General features: G+C 38.2%; 1 protein-coding gene across 1 annotated transcript in view; it reads left to right on the top strand.

Moving 5' to 3' along the window:
• KPNA1 (karyopherin subunit alpha 1) overlaps window positions 1-17,707 on the top strand; it is a 52,772-nt gene that overhangs the window by 25,761 nt on the left and 9,304 nt on the right. Inside the window, exons 7-11 of the mRNA XM_069785928.1 lie at window positions 2,726-2,814; window positions 4,667-4,766; window positions 5,338-5,501; window positions 6,668-6,746; window positions 9,752-9,877. Coding sequence (XP_069642029.1) covers window positions 2,726-2,814; window positions 4,667-4,766; window positions 5,338-5,501; window positions 6,668-6,746; window positions 9,752-9,877 — 558 coding nt within the window. The remainder of the gene's footprint in view (window positions 1-2,725; window positions 2,815-4,666; window positions 4,767-5,337; window positions 5,502-6,667; window positions 6,747-9,751; window positions 9,878-17,707) is intronic.

Here is a 17,707-nt window from a genome sequence, read left to right as displayed (position 1 = left end):
GGAACCACGACAGAGCTTTGTATTTATAGCAGTGTCTGATGAGAAGAGTTTAAATGAGCTTGACTTATGTTCCTCGCTTATCTGAAGAGCTGAAGTAACTCCTTAAGGAAAGACATCTTCCTTTTTGAATAAAACCTTGCATATTTTTCTAAAGATATTTCAATTTCTTAGCATCTTGTGTACTATCAGTCATTATCATTAGAAGGGTTTCTTGCAACATCCTCTCTTACCCCAGGTCCTGTGATATCAGGCTACTTGGCCAGAATTCTCTTGCCATAAAAAAATCAAGAGTGGGAAAGCAGTAGAGATGCTATTTGACTTCTCTGGTCAGACTTTTTGATGTGAGATTTGCTGTTGCAAAACCAGTCTGTCATTCAGGGTCAGAATGGATTCTTGGATTAAGTGATTATCACTGCTGTCAACCCTAAAAATAGATATTGCTATAATGGCAGAAACAAAGTCCACAGACAAGTGACATACGGCTTCCAGAGGTGTTTTAACATGTGTAAGGGTGTCCAGGCAAGGAGATTGTATCTTCATACAAAATTACCCACATGTTCAATAAAAGGAAATTATTGCAAATTCTAACTTTTTTTTTCCACCCCTAAACGTTTTTAGAAGATCCACAAGTTTATTTAGAACCAGCTGAAATCTTTGATTCATTCTTTGGGCTTCTCATTGCTGCAGAAATACAAGCATTGCAGTGAGCAACGAGTGTGGCTTCTTAGAATTCTAATACAAATGACATTTTGCAGGAGGTGGCATTTGTTGTCTCTTAAGCAAAATTTTTCCAGTAGCTAGCTGCCTTCTCCATCTTAAGTCCATGAGGCTGCCAGACCCAAGGTTATACTTTTATTTCAGACAAACTGTTGTCATAACATAATAAAATAATAAGAATTGGTATGAAAAGTAAGTTTTCACGATGAAGATCAGTTTTGGGGGGACATTGCGTAGTAATGGCTGTGCTGTTTCACAGCTAAGTCAGTATAGCCTGGTGCCGTGTCTCTGACTGTGGCTGACAGCAGAAGCGTGAAAAACAGTAGGAGAACAAAACACACTAATCCTTCCCCAGAATAGTCCCCTAGTCTCTTAACAACTTGCAGTTTAGGGACTTTCGATTGATCTATCTATGGTGTTATTGGTAATACTGGTACAGAGGAAGAGCCTTTTTATTTTGTATCTAGCAAGCTGACATCTGTATCTACATTTTGTATCTACATCTGGTTTTAGCTGTATTAATTTTGCAGGATTTGCTAGTGGTTTTGGGCCTCTAGAGTGGTTGGAGTCTGATTTTTAAAGTGGCATCTTTTTGTCACCATTTAAAAACATGTTACAGTAGAAATCTGATGCAACAAATCAATTGACATCGTATCGATAATGAATAAATAAGTTTATTTCAGATTACCTGCGAATTTCCTTTAGGTAACAAATTTGGCTTATTCTGTCAGTTTTTTTAGAGGAGCAATTTATTTCAAGTTGAGATAGGGAGAGAAAAACATGCTTGTTTTGTGTGGGGAACCTATGTATGTTCAGTTGGAGAAATAGTTACACACTGTAACACATTTTACTGCAAATAAATACATTGTCTTCAACTGAAGAGAAACGTGGGGAGGACATTCAGCTGCTGTCCATGATAAATAGGATTGCTTTTGTCCTCTACGTGCACTACTGGAAGTATTTCCAGTGGTTGTGTAGACATTATACGGGTCTTACCAAATAAGCAGATATATGTATCTATTTGATGTGAACTTGGTCCTCTGCTAACTTGAAATAAATAGCAAATGAGAGTTTCATATACTTTCTTGGTTACAAAGTATCATCTGTAAATCACATGGAAGTCATAAAATGGCTTTTATACTTCATATAGGCCACTTTTAATTTTTTTCAGTTAAAACTCTCTTACTAGTGGACAGTGATATCAAAAACACCACTTAAACCAAAAGTATAAATCCAACCCAATTAAATCTTTTATTCTCATCATAATACAGAACATGGATTTCATGCTTCCTTAATTATCTTCTGGTATTTTAGATCTTTTCTTCTCAAAATGAAGGGTTACAGTAGTACTGATGTCCAAGGGAGAAAATATGTCTTGCATTTTGCCATGCATATGTCTTAATAGGCAACATGGGTTCTGTCTTGTATAGCTTTCTCTTAAAGAATATATGCCAATGCCCGTCTGAACGCTTTAATTCTGAATATTGGTTTATCTCACGTATAGATTCCATTTTCATCTTAGTTGGTGTCAGCATTCTAAATATGACTGTGTAAACAACGCATGCTTTTATGGCTTCTTAGGAAATACTAATATGGGCTGTTCCACACAAACATTTTTGGGTAGATACAAACTTGCTTGACCTGTGCTATGAACATCTGGACTTGAACCAGCTCTGAGCCAGGAGGAGTGTAGAGTTAGTACATTACTCAGCCTGAGGAGATAAGCTCATCTCTTATATTGTGGACAGAGCAAGGTTATGTCTGCCTGTGAAGTCTCTGGAGACATACATGTTGGCTGTTTTGGTATTCCTCTTAGATCTGTGTAAATATTCCTGAATCATATAATGAGCTTGGGTGTATATATGTAATACTCAACCAGAATGCATTCCCCTTCTGTACATTGTCCAGGATCTAACAGTGAGAACAGAGTATCTTCCACTCTAATACATACACAAAACTGGTTGAATTGTGAGAATAAAAGCAATTACTATTCTGTTTTTCGTTGCAGGCAGTATGGGCTCTTGGCAACATTGCTGGAGACAGCACTATGTGCAGAGACTATGTATTGGACTGTAATATCCTGCCCCCTTTATTGCAGTAAGTCTGTTTTAATATGTTTTCCAGAATTTTGCTTGAGTGTCTGGTAAGACTGAAGTTTGGTTTTTGCCTTGAAGAATAATAGTGATTAGTTTTGTTGTGGAGTAATCAGACTTTTTAATGGGGGACTCCTGAAGTACTTTTGTAATGGAGCTAAAATGGAAACATGTTTTAGGAGCAGCTAAGCTGGAACTATTTTATTCTACAGAGTGGGTGGATGCCTGGGCTTATTATAGAGTCATAGAATTATTTAAGTTGAAAGGCACCTCTGGAGGTCATCTAGTCAAAGCTTTTCTTCATAGCAGGTGAGATCAGATTAGATCGCTCAGCTACTTAACCAGTCAAATCTGGAACATCAAAGGTAGACTCTGTAACCACTTGGGGCAACCTATTGCAGTACTGGACCATGGCAAGGTGAAAAACAATGTTCTGATTTCTAATCAGAATTTTCTGTGTTTCACCTTGTGACAGTTGCCTCTTGTCCTATCATTATGTACCTTTGAGAAGGATCTGGCTTCCTCTTTTCTGTTGAACTGTTGTGGGCAGCAGTTATAGCTCCCCTTACACAGTGTCCTTCTAAGGCTGAACAAATCCAGGTCTCTTACCCTCCTGTTGTGTGTCATTTCTCTAGTCTGCTAATTATTTTGATGGTCCTCTGCTGAAGGACCACAGTGTTGCTGAAACAGTGACGCCATCTTGTGTTATGTCCAAATTAGGATTATTCAGTCTCTGTCCTTTGCAAAATCTGTTTGCAGCAGTGGAGTTTTCCAGTACTCTCATAAAGACATTGCTACAATGTGGGATGGCTATGAGAAAAAGAAACCGAGTTGTTACAGTTGCGGAAAAACTAGGTCTTACCTTACTGCGTTCCTCCTAGGCCAAGGAGCGCTATAGGCTAGTCATTTCTAAGCTGTCAGGAAAGTGCCTTGTTTAGAGGCTTCACGCTGTGTTTGACTTAATTAACCAACTCCACAGGTGTCTTTGTGTGAGGACTGGTCTCACATAAGGGGACTTACAGTGTAACAGCGTCTGACACAGCTTTGGTCGGTGTGATAGTCCTAATGTGAGAGGGCAGTTTTAGTATGCAGATCTCATAAAGGTCTCAGTATTACAGTTCATCACATCATGGGGCCTCCTGTGCCTTATGGAGCAGAAGTTGAACCCTGCGGCTGGTGTATGGATGCCACCCCTTAACAACTGCAGGAAAAGACTGGTTTGGGGTGGTCTGTAGAATGGTGTTCTAACAAGAACCCGGTGGGCAAGGCTCTCATATGCTGGGACTGGAGCCAGTGTGCACAGAAAGTCTGTAAATGGTGCTTGCTGTGAGATACGTGACTGTCTTGAATGTTTGGGAAACCCTAAACCTGATTATACACATTTTCTGAGGATATGTTTTGTTCTTCACTAGTTAACATGCAAAAGTGTAAAAGTGGGGCTGATAGTCTGAGACTGACATAAAAATGCAGTTTAGTGAAGATAGTACTCTCCAAAACTACCTGCAGGTCCTTCTACTTAGAGTAATTTTGTCACAGTTCCTGTGCCTTTTGACTGTTAATCTGCCACATCAGTATCTAAGCAATTAAATGAATGCACTTTTAGTGTAATGGTTGTTATTCTTGTTGGGCTGCTGGGATTTATGTGTCTAGCATGTGTGTTAGTATCCAGCCATCAAGCATGATTTTCTTCAGCGTGTATTTTTATAGAAAAAAAATCTAGCATGTTTTGCCCTGGTGTATGTTAAAATGTAGGCCTGAACCTACATTTTAATGATTCATGCAGTTGATCCTACAGGGTTGCCTGGCTTTGATTTTTTAAAAAGCAAAGGTTGGAATTTTTTGTTGGTTTGTTTTAGATTGCTTTCAAAACAGAACCGTCTCACTATGACCCGAAATGCTGTATGGGCTCTATCCAACCTCTGCAGAGGGAAAAATCCTCCTCCAGATTTTGCCAAGGTAAGAGATGCTTTAAAGGAAATGTGTTGTAAGGTGGTGGTAGCCAAATAAGCAATGAGGGTGGTGAAACTTAAACTCAGTAGTAGATATGTTTCAGAATTTCTCTGAAACAACGTATGGACTTCTTACAGATGAAGTTTTTGAATGTATTTAGTCCTTTGGGTGGACATTTACAACCACTGTTTTAATATAGCTGTCTCCTAGCTTTTTGTTACTGTTCCTGTACTGGAGATGACCATCCCACAGAGGAACAGAACTCTGTACGTCTTGGCTGCTGTAGTGCAAAGTATGGCACATCTTAGTGGACAATTATGAATTCCAAGTTGCCAGACATTGTACGGCAGAGGCTGAAGAATTCTCATAGCGCTTTTCTGCTGCCATGCTCCTCTGTACTTGTGTAGCTACAGCCCTGCACAGAAGTGCTACCTAGGTCTGAAATTTTCTGAGTATTGAACCTTGAGATGCCAGTGCCTAGTCCTGTAATGTTGCGTACAAGATTAACTGATGTGTTAATAGATCTTCTGGCCCTTTTAATTGCATGATGTATGTATCTCTTCTTAATGTCTTACAGGTTTCACCTTGTCTTAGTGTGCTTTCCTGGCTGCTCTTTGTCAATGATACAGATGTATTAGCTGATGCCTGCTGGGCTTTGTCCTATTTGTCTGATGGCCCCAATGATAAAATCCAGGCTGTGATTGATGCAGGAGTCTGCAGAAGACTTGTGGAATTGCTGATGTAAGAAATTTGTTCTGAGCAAATGTACTATCCATTTTTTCCCCTAAAATCAAGGTTCAATAGGAAGCAATAGGAAGTTTAATCAGATATGTCTTGAAATGTAGTAATTTCCAAAAAGCAAGATTTGAGTTTTAATTTTACCTGTCTGTGTTCAGTCTTCTCTATTTGTCATGAGTAACAGAAAGAATGGAACTTCTCTTGTACTGGTTTTGCTATTTCTTAAGAGATTTTTTCCTGCACCTAACAGCTGCATTTTTGTAAAATCCATAATATATACTGGGATTTTCTCTGCGCCATTGAAGTCCATGTTATAATTACCTACCAATGAAATTGCTGAAGGATATCAAAGATGGAAATGTAAGAGTAAAATTTACTAGAATCGACAGTACCAAGGACTTGAAATGTAAATAATTTCCTAAACCCTTATTGTAGAAGAGTATACACATTGGTCAGTAAAGTGTAGCTGTGGGAGTTGGGGTCAGGGAGACTGGCCTTGTTCAGAGCTGTTTCTTCAGGTCTAGGGGAAGGATGTGGAGCATTCAGTTACCTAAGAACAAGAAATAATGGTTTTCAGTGATGTAAATAAAAAAGACTATTAAGGCTTTTAAGATTGAGGCAAATCTGGTGCTGGATTAACAAGTAGAATGTATTACCTAAGGTACCTTTTTATAAAGAAGTGCTTTCATTTGAGAAAAAAATTCCTTACTTCACCCTTCCTATTCCAATCCTGACTTAATGATGATGGGAGGATGCATATAATGGCAGAAGATGGTCAAACAGCTGTATGGGTTAAACACACAGCTTCTACCCGTATTCCTTTGTCTCCTTCTCTGCCTTTGTGCATGCTACATTAAGTGTGTTTCATAGTTAAAGCAGATTACTTTTTCCCTCCCAAGGATGCCTATACTCTGAAGGACTTGTATTCTTGTAATCTCATATTTTATTTTTATGCTGCTGAATGATATCTAAAGGCCTAAATATTTAGAAACCCTAGAAAGACTTACCATTAGTTTAAAATCAAAGAGTGATTTGATTCAGATAGTGAGAGTTAAGTCAGGTTTAGCAGGGAGGTTTTCCCCTGGCTGATGGATGTTCCTTTCTTGAGGATGTAAAGATGGAGATGCTTCAGGATGGTTAACGCTTAGATCTTTCCTTGGTAATTTTAGGCACAACGACTACAAAGTTGTATCTCCTGCCTTACGAGCTGTTGGGAACATTGTTACAGGAGATGATATCCAGACCCAGGTATGGATTCACTTTCTCTTGTGTTGTACTGCAGTTCATCTTTCTGTTAGTTGTGGTAACCTATTCACAAGCACCTCCTCTTGTTCCTTTTGAAGTTTGAAAGTGAAGGATTGATGACACTAGTTGCCTCAAAACATGTGGTGGTTTTCATAGTTTTTCTGTTCAGTTTTGAACTGTTGGTGATTTTTACATAGCTATGTCTGAGATTTTTATATAGCTGTGGAATACCCTTTGGGTTTTTTTTTTTTCCTAGTTTGTTTAAAGCAAGTCTGCCTCAGGCTGAATTTTATGCTGAATTATATGCCATGGTAGGGCCATCAAAGGCCTGTCACACTTGATGCTGTTGATGGTCTATGATGAATATACCAAAACCGAGTGTCTGGTCAGATTTTGGATGGTATGTAGCTGTGTCTGGGCATATGTTTGGAGAAGCATCAGTAGGAGGCAGTGACTCCCACCACTGTATTGGAATTAAACTGGGAGCCAGGAAACCTGATGCTTCAGAGGCACTAGGTTGTCATCCTGCTGCTTGGTAGGTTTTGCAAGAGGCAGCAGCTCCCACCAATTTGTAAAATCTGTGGGAGCAGAGAGTCCGTGCCTTGCATACATGTGTTAGCTGTGATCCACTGGCTGGTGGGAATCTCTTTTTACATGTAGAGCAGAAGCTCCAGTTACAGGCTTCTGCTGTTGTACCTACCTTATGTTAAAGTTTTTTCCCTACACTCTTTGTGCATTCCGACAACCTTTTGTGAGGCTTAATTGGGAATATGAGGAAGAAGAGTATAGAGTAGGCTACTGCTTTTGAAACTTTGCTGACTCTTGGCCTCCATCTCTAGTTCACAAACTAGAAGCATGCCTGTGTGGTGCAGGGCTGTCTGACATACGCACAACCAAATTGGATTGAAGTGAGAGGCTCAGAGAGGCTTGCTGTGGTGGCTGTTGACTCTACTAAAACTGATGGGAGAAATGGGATCAAGAAGTGGTAGTAGCTGCGAATGGGGAGGTGTGTGCAGTGGAGGCAGTGAAATGGACATCCAGGAGGCAGTGGTAGCAGTTAGAGGTGTGAGATGATGCGAAGAGTGTGGAGAAAGATGCTTTCAGTGAGGTGTAGATGCATAAAGCTTTTGGTTCCCCATTCAAAGTGTTAAATTACTCCTTCCATGTAAATTATGCCGAAGTGAAAATCCAGGTTCCTCATCTTGAGGCTTCTTTCAATGCTTATTTTTTGGTTTGTCTAAATGTATCCTTTGGAATTCCGTAGTTCTGTGACCATGAGATCAGAGATAAAGATGAGTTAGCAGCAGCAGGACACTGAGTATCTTATCACTAGGAGGAGATTAATGTGATTTTTTGATTGCTACAATATTTTTTTGTAGCTGAATTGCATAGGCATTCATTGTTTTTTCAATGGCATTTGTTTTGCAGATCAGTCATGATTGAGGTGTGTTTTGTAATTTCATAGTTTCATTAAAAATAAAAACACAAGGGATCACTAAATGACATGTAGTGCAAGTTATTAAATACTGCATAAATCTTAATTTTAATTCTAAAAAATGTTTAAACTTTTTTGTTGTGCACAATTTTTTCAGACGAGTATACCATAAGCTTTCCTGAAATTCTAGAGAACTGTTTAAGTAATATTCTAGTAACTGTTTAAGTGCTTGATAGTCCTGCCTGCAGATTGTGCTGTATGCTGAAGAGGGGTACAGAATGCATATAAAAATCCTTAATCAGAAGGAAGAGCCTAGCTTTGATAGTTGATACATTTTTGAATATGAAGGCAACATATAACATAGTTGCCTGAAAACTTCTCTGTACAACCTCAGAGCACAAACCTGCTTTTACTTTACATCTCATTTTCAACTATTAACAATTGCCAATGCTTGGAGATGGCCAAAACCATATATAGTATGCATGAAGAAAAAACTAAATTTGTCCCAGTAGATACCTGATACAATCCTGAACCGTAATCTTTACTTTTTTAATCTTAATGTGGAGTAGAAAGGTTTTAGGAGTATGTGCGGGGGGGAGGGGGGGTGGGATACAAGCAAGGGAATTCAGTCCACAGATTTCACGATCAGAAGTCATCACCATGATTCAGCTTGACTCTCATCCTTCTGACCTCCACAAACAGACTGAAGAATTTCTCATAAAATTCTGTACCACACTGTTCTTTCTAAGCTGCCTGCTTTTGCCATACATGGCAAAACTACTGTGCTTCTTGGTGGGCTCTTCCAATTTCTTTCTTACTTGTAAGAAGTTGGAATTTAATTAAAAAAAAAAATCATTTTTCAGTCATTGAATCCTGTTTTGTGCCCTTTTAGAGGGTCAAAAAGCCCTTCACTATCACACGTGACATAATCAAGTATTTGCTCTTGTAACATCACTGTTCTGGGGCATTTTCTCTTGTATTTTGGGCACTTAAAATTTTTATTTTGGAAATGCAGATTTTCCTGCAACTTTTCTGCTGTGTAAAATTGCAATTTTTTACAATATTTTAAAATTTTTAATAAGAATTGCCCATTCATAATGTCACTGGACACAACACTGACAACAGGCTGCCCCACTGTGCCAGCTGATGTGGAAAACAGAAGTAGTTGGAGCTTCCAAGTGCACAAAAATGCAGAAAACAAGATGACAGGAAAGTACCGTCATCTTATTTTTGTTTGGTCATAGTGGGCTTAGTATCTTCTGGTGTTCAGGTCACACTGAAATCATAATGAAGGAATGTTCTCTTACCTGAATTGCTTATTAGCATTCCTGCAAACATTTCTTTCTTAGTTCTTGCTGGTTTTTTTTTTGTTTATGTTGGGGTGGGGTTTTTTGTTGGTTTTGTTTTTTGTTTGTTTTTTTTTTTTTAACTTTTGGGGATCATCTGATGGGATATGCTTTTTAGATTTTGAAGACATTGTGTTCCTTGTTCTTGTGATTCTTTATCCTAAATTTCCTCTAAGTTGTGGTTTGTTTTGTTTTTGGTTTTTTTTTTTTCTTTCTTTTGTATTCAGGTAATTCTGAATTGTTCAGCCCTGCAGAGTTTACTGCACTTGCTAAGCAGCCCAAAAGAATCTATCAAAAAGGAGGCATGCTGGACAATATCTAATATAACAGCTGGAAACAGAGCCCAGATCCAGGTAACCTTTTCAGCTATGATCAGTAATCTTTGTCTTGCAGGCTAGAAGAAACACATACCAGGTGGTACACTGGTTTTTGTGTATAAAGTGCCTATTTGTATGTATACATAGTCACAGATATATAATTACATATAAGCAGAAGTATATTGTAGGTTCTGTGCATAATGAAAATATTTCAATGGCCCAGTCATCTCTCAAATTCAAATTACTTAATTTTGTAATCATCTACAGATTATAAGGTGGGGAGACGGTCATGCTAGAGAATGACAAAATGAGGCTAAGCTCAAGAAAACCTTGTCTTAAATATTTGCTTCATGCTTTTGACAATCACTAAGATACAGAATTCTCAAGTATGAAAAGAGTAAGCTACAAACTTTGAGAATCAAATAACTTTGCATGTTTCTTGATTTCACCACCAGATATAGACACCTACATTGTAAAATACTTTCTTTATTCCTGTTTATATTTTCTTATAATTCCTGATACAGGCAGTTGTGCTTAGCCAAATCTAAAATTGCTATTTATTAAACTGAACAATAATGGAGGATATCTAACATGTTGCATTGGGATTTGTCCTTTCTGATTACACCAAATTTTGGAATCCCTTCATGGTAAGTGACAGCACACAGAAGCAAATGAAAGTTCCTCCCTTATGTCAGTCTTTGCAATTAGGCTTCCAAAAGGCTGCATCTTTGTTCTGAGTCTGGACTTAGTGTCAGCCATCAAGAAGAATTCCCAGGACTTGTCTCCAGATGGTATAAATGAGAGATTGACCATCTCTTTCCCAGAGAAAAGTTTTTCTTTGACCAGATAAAGAAGAAACTGCTAGATATATTTTGTTTTCCTTGGATATGGAGTTTTTTTTCAGAACAGCTATACTAGGTGAATTTTTTGCTTGGCTTTCAAGGACAATGCCTCATTCCTTCCCTTTTTCAGAAGTGATGAAAAAACAGATTGTAGTGAAACCAGGCTTTATCTGATAAAAATACAAGGTTCCCATCAAGGCAGTTGAATGAAAGTCTCCTCATGTAAATCAAATTTAATTCTTCTGAAGTTACATTTCTCAATGCTCTTCTCCCTCACTGGATACAGAGAGTATTTTCAGAGATTGCAGAGGATGTGTGGAAGTCCAGTTAGAGAGATCTATTCTTTGAGGAACAGAAATAAATAGCAGAAATATTAGACATTAGAAATATTTGTCTCACTCATTAGTAACCAGGCAGAAACAATGCATGTTCACACAGAAAGTAAACCAAGCCCCATAATACATTGGCAAAAGTGGCCAAGGAGTACTTCTTTCCTTCATATCCTTTTCCTTGGAAGGCAGCCTGACACTTGCTAGTCTTGTATCTGATGGCTCTGGATTATTCATTCTATATAATGAGAATTAGCATGAAGTGGTTAACCCTCTTCACCCAAGGGATAGAATTATTCTCTTTTTGCAGAAAACTTGCAGGAGATTGCATGTTTTTCCTGAGGAAGAAGTGTATTATATCTTTTGCAGGTGGCACTTGCAATCTTTTGTTTATACATTCTCCCTTACAAAGAACATTCAGCTGCTGAAGGGGCAATGTAAAGTCTTAATACCTTGAATGAGGTCTTCATCTCAGAAAGCACGGGAAATAAAGTTAATACTTTTGTGGAAGATAACTCAGTCTCTGCTAAGCTTCTTGGCATTAAGAGCCAATGCTTGTCTAACTTCAGAGATGCTTATGTTAGGAAATGAGCAGGCAAGAAAACAAAACTTATGAAGGTGGAAAGCTGTGTAGGTCCTTCTTGTCTGATGTAAGGATATGACTAAGATGGAAGTGGAACTGCAAGCAAAGAAACCTCCTACAGTTGTATTTGCTCTGGCTTTCTCAGTCAAAATTTTACTTTGGCCACCGAAGATCATGTTTTTTGTCAGATATAGAGAATGATATGGTTACTTAATCTAACCTTGGTAGAGCTCCAAAAATTTTGATTCTGCCTTTATTGTGGCTTGTATGTTAATCTGTGGACTAGCTGAACTTCTAACAAAAAGTGCTGTGTAAAATCAGCAACTGTACCACTGTTTTTTTCCTGCATCAGCAATTGTAATTGCTGTGCATTTAGCAGTGCAGAGAAGGTAGTTACTGCTGCCTGTGCTAAGGTATGTTTTTGCCTTTGCTTTTCTTGCAGTGAAGAATCTTTTGGCTGCTTTATCCATGCTGCTACCACCTTAGAAACAGGGAGTAGCAGTATTTTCTCTCTAGAAGGCCGTTTCTACTTTTCCTGGGAAGTCTAAGAGCATTTTCTGGGGAACAATCCAGCCCAATACATTTTCTTAACCTTGTGGTTTTTCCCAAGTCTATCAGAGTTGCTTTGGGATGCACAATCATATAGGAATGTTGCAGACTTAAGAAAAAGAAGAGCTTGAGAAAATCAGATACCTGTACAGATTATTCCATAAAGAAATAAGTACTGGAAGTGGCAATAGAAAGTAAAGTTTGTTACTAGAGCATTTTTTCAAAACTTCAGGATCTCTATTTTCATATTTTTGATCTACTGAAGATACAGTTGCGAAGAGTCCTAGAGGTAACTTAAATTCTAGGGCACCAGAAGCTGTTTCAATAGTGTATTTACTTCTGTGACTTCTACATAAGTATTCACTGTACCACGTCTTCCTCTTCAAGTGAAGGAGTAAGTGCCTGTCCTTGTTTGCACAGTATTCTCATACCTGGTATCCACTACTCAGATGTGTAAAAGTAAGGCTTTAGGTGTGGAGGTTCTTAACTATACCCTCGGTAATCCTCTGTCTTCTAAACTGTTGTCACATCCTTATTTGAAACCAAGTAAGGATAAAATAGTCTCTCCTTTGTTAAAACAAAATTTGCCTCATCTAGCTAAACAAAATCATTAGGTACATCTATGCATGTGTGTGTTTAGTAGTTTTTTTAAAGGTTTTGGGGTGTCTTACCACCAGTTTAGATCTGCCCCCTTTCTACTGAGAACAGGCTAGAATTGCTTTGTGACTTGGAAAGGTGAGGTGGGAAGGCAGGGAGAGAGAAATTAATGCTATGAGCCATTAATATTGCAGCTTCGTTTCTAGCAGGTGATTCTTTATAAGTACTAAACCCCCCTTCATTCTGCATAGAAAAATAGTTGTTGTGGTTGTGTGGGTAGAAGCTTTCTTTCTCAGGATTGTTGCATCAGGAAGAAAACACATTGTCAACCAAATCACTAAAATACATGTAGATTTAAAAGAATCCAGCTTAAAGCAGCTGCCTTAGGATATGTCACAGGCAGGGTTGGAAGCATGTTGATGCATTCGTTACTCAAGTCCATTGAAAAAATGTAAAAAGCAACTTCTCAAAAGTAAAAGCGATAGTTCATTTAAGAATCCCTCAGGCTCCGTTCAGAGTAATTGAGCTGCCTTTGAACTCTGAGCACACACATGCTGTATAGTGAAACACTGACTGCCCTAAGTGCGTACCCCATTTAATCTACACTGGCAGTTATAAAAATGAGATTTAAAAAACAGTGTTTGTGATTGAGTGGGAGATAACTATCCTAGTAATTATGACATATTGCAAATCATGTCCATCATGAGGCTTAGATTTTTAGAACTGCAGAAGGAGGCCTGTTAGAGAAAAGTTGTGAAGTATAGGACATTGGAGAATGTTTACAACATGCTTGATGGGAGATCTCAAGGCCACTGTTTCTTGGAAGTAAAATTGGCAATTGCAGGTGTAATTGCAATAATTATCTCATGTTGAAAGGAAAGTCTTATCACAGACATGTAACAAGTTCCAGAAAGGCTCTAATTCTTTAGTTTTTAGTCTCAACCTAGAGAATGTCATGTGCGATACAAGGTGTGATGAAACCTCCTTTCCGCTCCAGAGCTGATACATCTGCTTGTCTCAGAAGACTTCTCTGAAGTATTACTTCAGATGACTCCTACTCAGTGTCAAAATCACTGTAAACATTTGAGCCAAAAACCAGTTTAAATTAATTTCTGAGGTTGGAAAATGCTGTTTGGTAAAGTGTTTCTTGAAGATGGCCATATGCTAAAATGGAGAGAATAAAAGCCTAGTCTGTTTTAGTAGCTGTGAGGACAAAGGATAATTCCCATCTGGGAAGAATATCTGATTTAACTAAGATCATTGGTGAACCTATTTAATCTGTGAGTTGAGGTATTTTCTTTTATTCTTTCTCTAAATTAATTTCACATTGTGATGAATTAAAACTTTACTTCTTGAGAATTGGTCTTCCTTACAGAAGGAATTCTAAAATACTAGATGCAGCTCTAAACTAAATAATTTATTTTTCTTTCTCCCCAGTCCCTCCAAATTGCTCGATAATTCCTGCTAGAGGTCATAGCCTGTAGCCAGTTCTACTCCAGTCTCTGTGATACTAATTGGATTTTGAACATGCACAATCTTTAGCCAGAAATCAGACAGGAATAATTTCAGCACATGGTAACTTTTTTTCCTGAAAGTTAAATGTCTGCCTGGCATCGTAAACCACATTATTGTAAGTTACCAGCTGATCTAACTAGTGTGTTGTTGCTCCAGAGCAGTTGGGATGTTAGAATACTGTGGAAACTTTGGGTAGTGCTCAAGCCATAATCTCGCAATCTCTTCTGCACACCAAGAAGAAAATGAAATATTTTGGTTAATAGGTATTTTATCTAACCAATATTAACAGACAGAGCTATATTTAGTGTTGTTTAAGATTGCATTGGGTTACACTCCCTCCATCCACCCACTCTAAAGTATAGAAATATAAAGTTGGAGGGAAGGACTTCTATATTCATTTCCACTTTCATACTGCCTACGATGCTGTTTGGTAGCACACTCCAAAGGCTTTCACTGCCATTTCTAAAAGATAAGGCAGCAGCCTGTCACCATCAGATTTGCACTCAAACACCATCAAGTAAACACTTTCTAGTGTTAAGGCAATATAAATTAACATGCATGAAATGTGTGAAAGTACGCGCTGAACTTTCTTTTGTAGCTCATATTAAAGCACAGGAGGCTTGGGTTTTTTTCTCCACCAAAGGTGGAAGTGAAAGCCTTTCAGAGTGTGTTATCAACAGTGCCTAGGCAACAGAAAAGTGTGGTGGAATACAGCAGTCTTTCCCCTCTTTATTTCTGTGCTTTTAAGGTTTGGGTTGGATGTGTATATCCTGATGCAGTCATGATTGTCACTAAGTATAGTTTTTGTTTGTTAATTTCCTAGTTTGTATACAGCTTTGCTGTACTTCAGTGGATAGCTTCCCCAGTCAGGGAGAAGGGGAACTACATCTTCCTGGGAGTCAGAAGGAGAACTGCACAACTGAAGCTAAATCCTGACTGTCGACCCTTCTGAGGGGTATGAAAGGCTATCACATACCTCAGAAAATGTTCTGTGTCTAACTTCGCAACCCGTTGAAAAGCTATGAAAGGCAGTACATCAGACACAATCTTCCATATCTGACAGTGAAGACATCATAGGAGTTCTCTCCTGTTGACAGGTTAAGAAACTTATCACTTCTTTTCTAATATACCTTAAATTCTCACAAGAACATCTGGAAACCTGAGTATTGGCTAGGCATGGTAGCAACAGGATCTGTGCCATATTTTTCCTCCTTCAGGGTTTCCTATCCCTGCTGAAATGTGACATGGGCAAGTGTAGCAAATGATACATTGCCTGTCAGTTCTAAAAACTCTGGAATGAAATACATTTTTACAAATTGGGGTAAAGATACAAGCTAAGAATTGTCAGAGGCTTGTCTGCAAAAAGACCACAGTAACGCTAGGGACGTGGAAAAGGAATGATGTGATTCACACAGAGTTGTGGTTTACACAGGCAAACTGTGTATCAAATTACTTAAATATAAAGTGTATTTGGTTTATGTCATAGTTTGCATGAGTGGTCTGAAATCTTCATGTGCTGTTTGTGGTGGCAGGACTTCAAAAAGTGTCTCAATTAGGAGCAAAATGTGGCATTGCTGACAAAGTCGTACTTGTTTCAGGACCAGCAAAAGTCAAAGATGAATCTCTTTCAGGTTTAAGTTTGTGTTCAAGTACAAAATCTGTTTTCAGGCTTCTACGTGTGGTGAATCCCATATATCACACTACATTGAGGGCAGCAGAGCTACAATACCTGTAATTCCTTTATTCTGCCTGAAAACCTCAGCAGTCAGCGGTGTATATTGCTATCTTTTTTTTGTAGGACAGACCCTAAAAGCCAGAGATGCCTCAACAAGTTGCTGTTTGTTATAGTGCAGGTTCCTCCTGACAGCAGTAGCAACCTTGTGTAAACTGGCTAGAAGTTTGCTTTATACACAGTTTGGATATAGGCTTAGGTGTCTGTGTCAACAGCATAGAAGTCTGTTAGAACTGAGATCTGAAGTGCTTCCTTCCTGGCTCTCAGGTGGCAGTAGTTTTGTACTCATGCCATCATGTTAAGTAGCTTTGGCTTACAAATACTTGCTAAGTTGTTTAAAAAGCAGTTGTAAATTGAATCAATAAACAAGGTAACTGGAACACAAGTAACTGAGAAGCCTCTGTGAACTGAAATTTCCAGCCAGGAGGAGGAGATCATGGCAGTAGGGCTATATTCACAGCTGCCAACTAGGATGGTGACTGTAATCTTGATTTGTTAAAGGTAATGAGAGCGCTTGCAGGAGCCGAAAAACAGTCATGCTGTAAGACTTGGTTGCTTTCACATTTATGTGATGAATCATATCTAGACACACGATGCCAACACTTGCATACTAAATGTATATGTGTATTTTTTGCATATCATAAGTGATTTATTTGTGGGAACCAAAAAGAGGAGAAGCAAATTCACTTGGTATTGACCAGCTCAAAATACTAATTTAATATACTACTGCTGAAGACCTGCTCCCTAACAGTGACTACAATGTATTTAGATTCAATATCCATGCAGATGTAATAAAACTCTAAAACTTCACTTTTATCTAGCTTCACTCTTTAAAAATCAAATACTATAAAGTGAAGAAGCTTGATTAAAATAAATAAGAAGGATAGAATGTTTCCAAGGGATAGCCAGCCCTCTTGAAGGGCTACAGCACAGGGATACCATCTATTAAAAAACCCCACAAACACAAACCAACAAAAAAACCCAAACACAAAAAAGTTGACACTTCAAAAGTGAGGGCCGGATTTGCTGAAGGGCTGAGTGTTACAATTCAGTTCAATTTCAAATTAAATTTGAAAATTCAGTTTTCAATTAAAATTCAATTTCAGTTTCCTGGAAGACTCATAGTTACAATTCAAGATGGAGTTCAGTTCCAACAAATATGAATGGATGCAGTTGGGCAAAAATTTCAGTGTTAGTTTTAATGTATTAAAGGATGAGCTCTGGATTACCTATTATGCAGAAAAGAGATTTCTAATGTATTTTGAAGATACCACCTCAGTGCCTAGTAGTAGCAGCCTAAACCAAATGTGAGTATTAGAAAACATCAGGAAAAGGATAAAAAAAGCCCAAAAGGGGAATTCTTATTCTTGTTCTACTATAAATCTTCACTGTTGCCCTGTAGGTAGATCCATCTTCAGTAGCTATACCAGCTACTAGAAAGAAAATTAACTGTCCCAGCCAAAACCAAGGACAGGCACGTATGAGGCAGTTGCCCACTATTTTCCTGGCCAAGGCACTTTTCATTTTTCAAGTTGTAGTGGAACATTTGAACAGGTAACAGAGTGAGATCTGCAGTAGTTTGTACATCAGTCCTTAGTTTACAACTTGATTTTTTTTCATTTCCTTTTTATTTCTTTCACATGTTTCTAAAGTTCTTGTTGAACTGAAATCCCTTAACTGTGTTCACTTTGTTTGAAAGCTATGCTTATCTTGAGCATT

This window comes from Haliaeetus albicilla, chromosome 6, assembly GCF_947461875.1.
Source record: "Haliaeetus albicilla chromosome 6, bHalAlb1.1, whole genome shotgun sequence".
In the NCBI taxonomy this organism is placed as follows: Eukaryota; Metazoa; Chordata; class Aves; order Accipitriformes; family Accipitridae; genus Haliaeetus; species Haliaeetus albicilla.
Note: the sequence above shows the minus strand (reverse complement) of the source record. Positions and strands in the feature narration are given on the sequence as shown.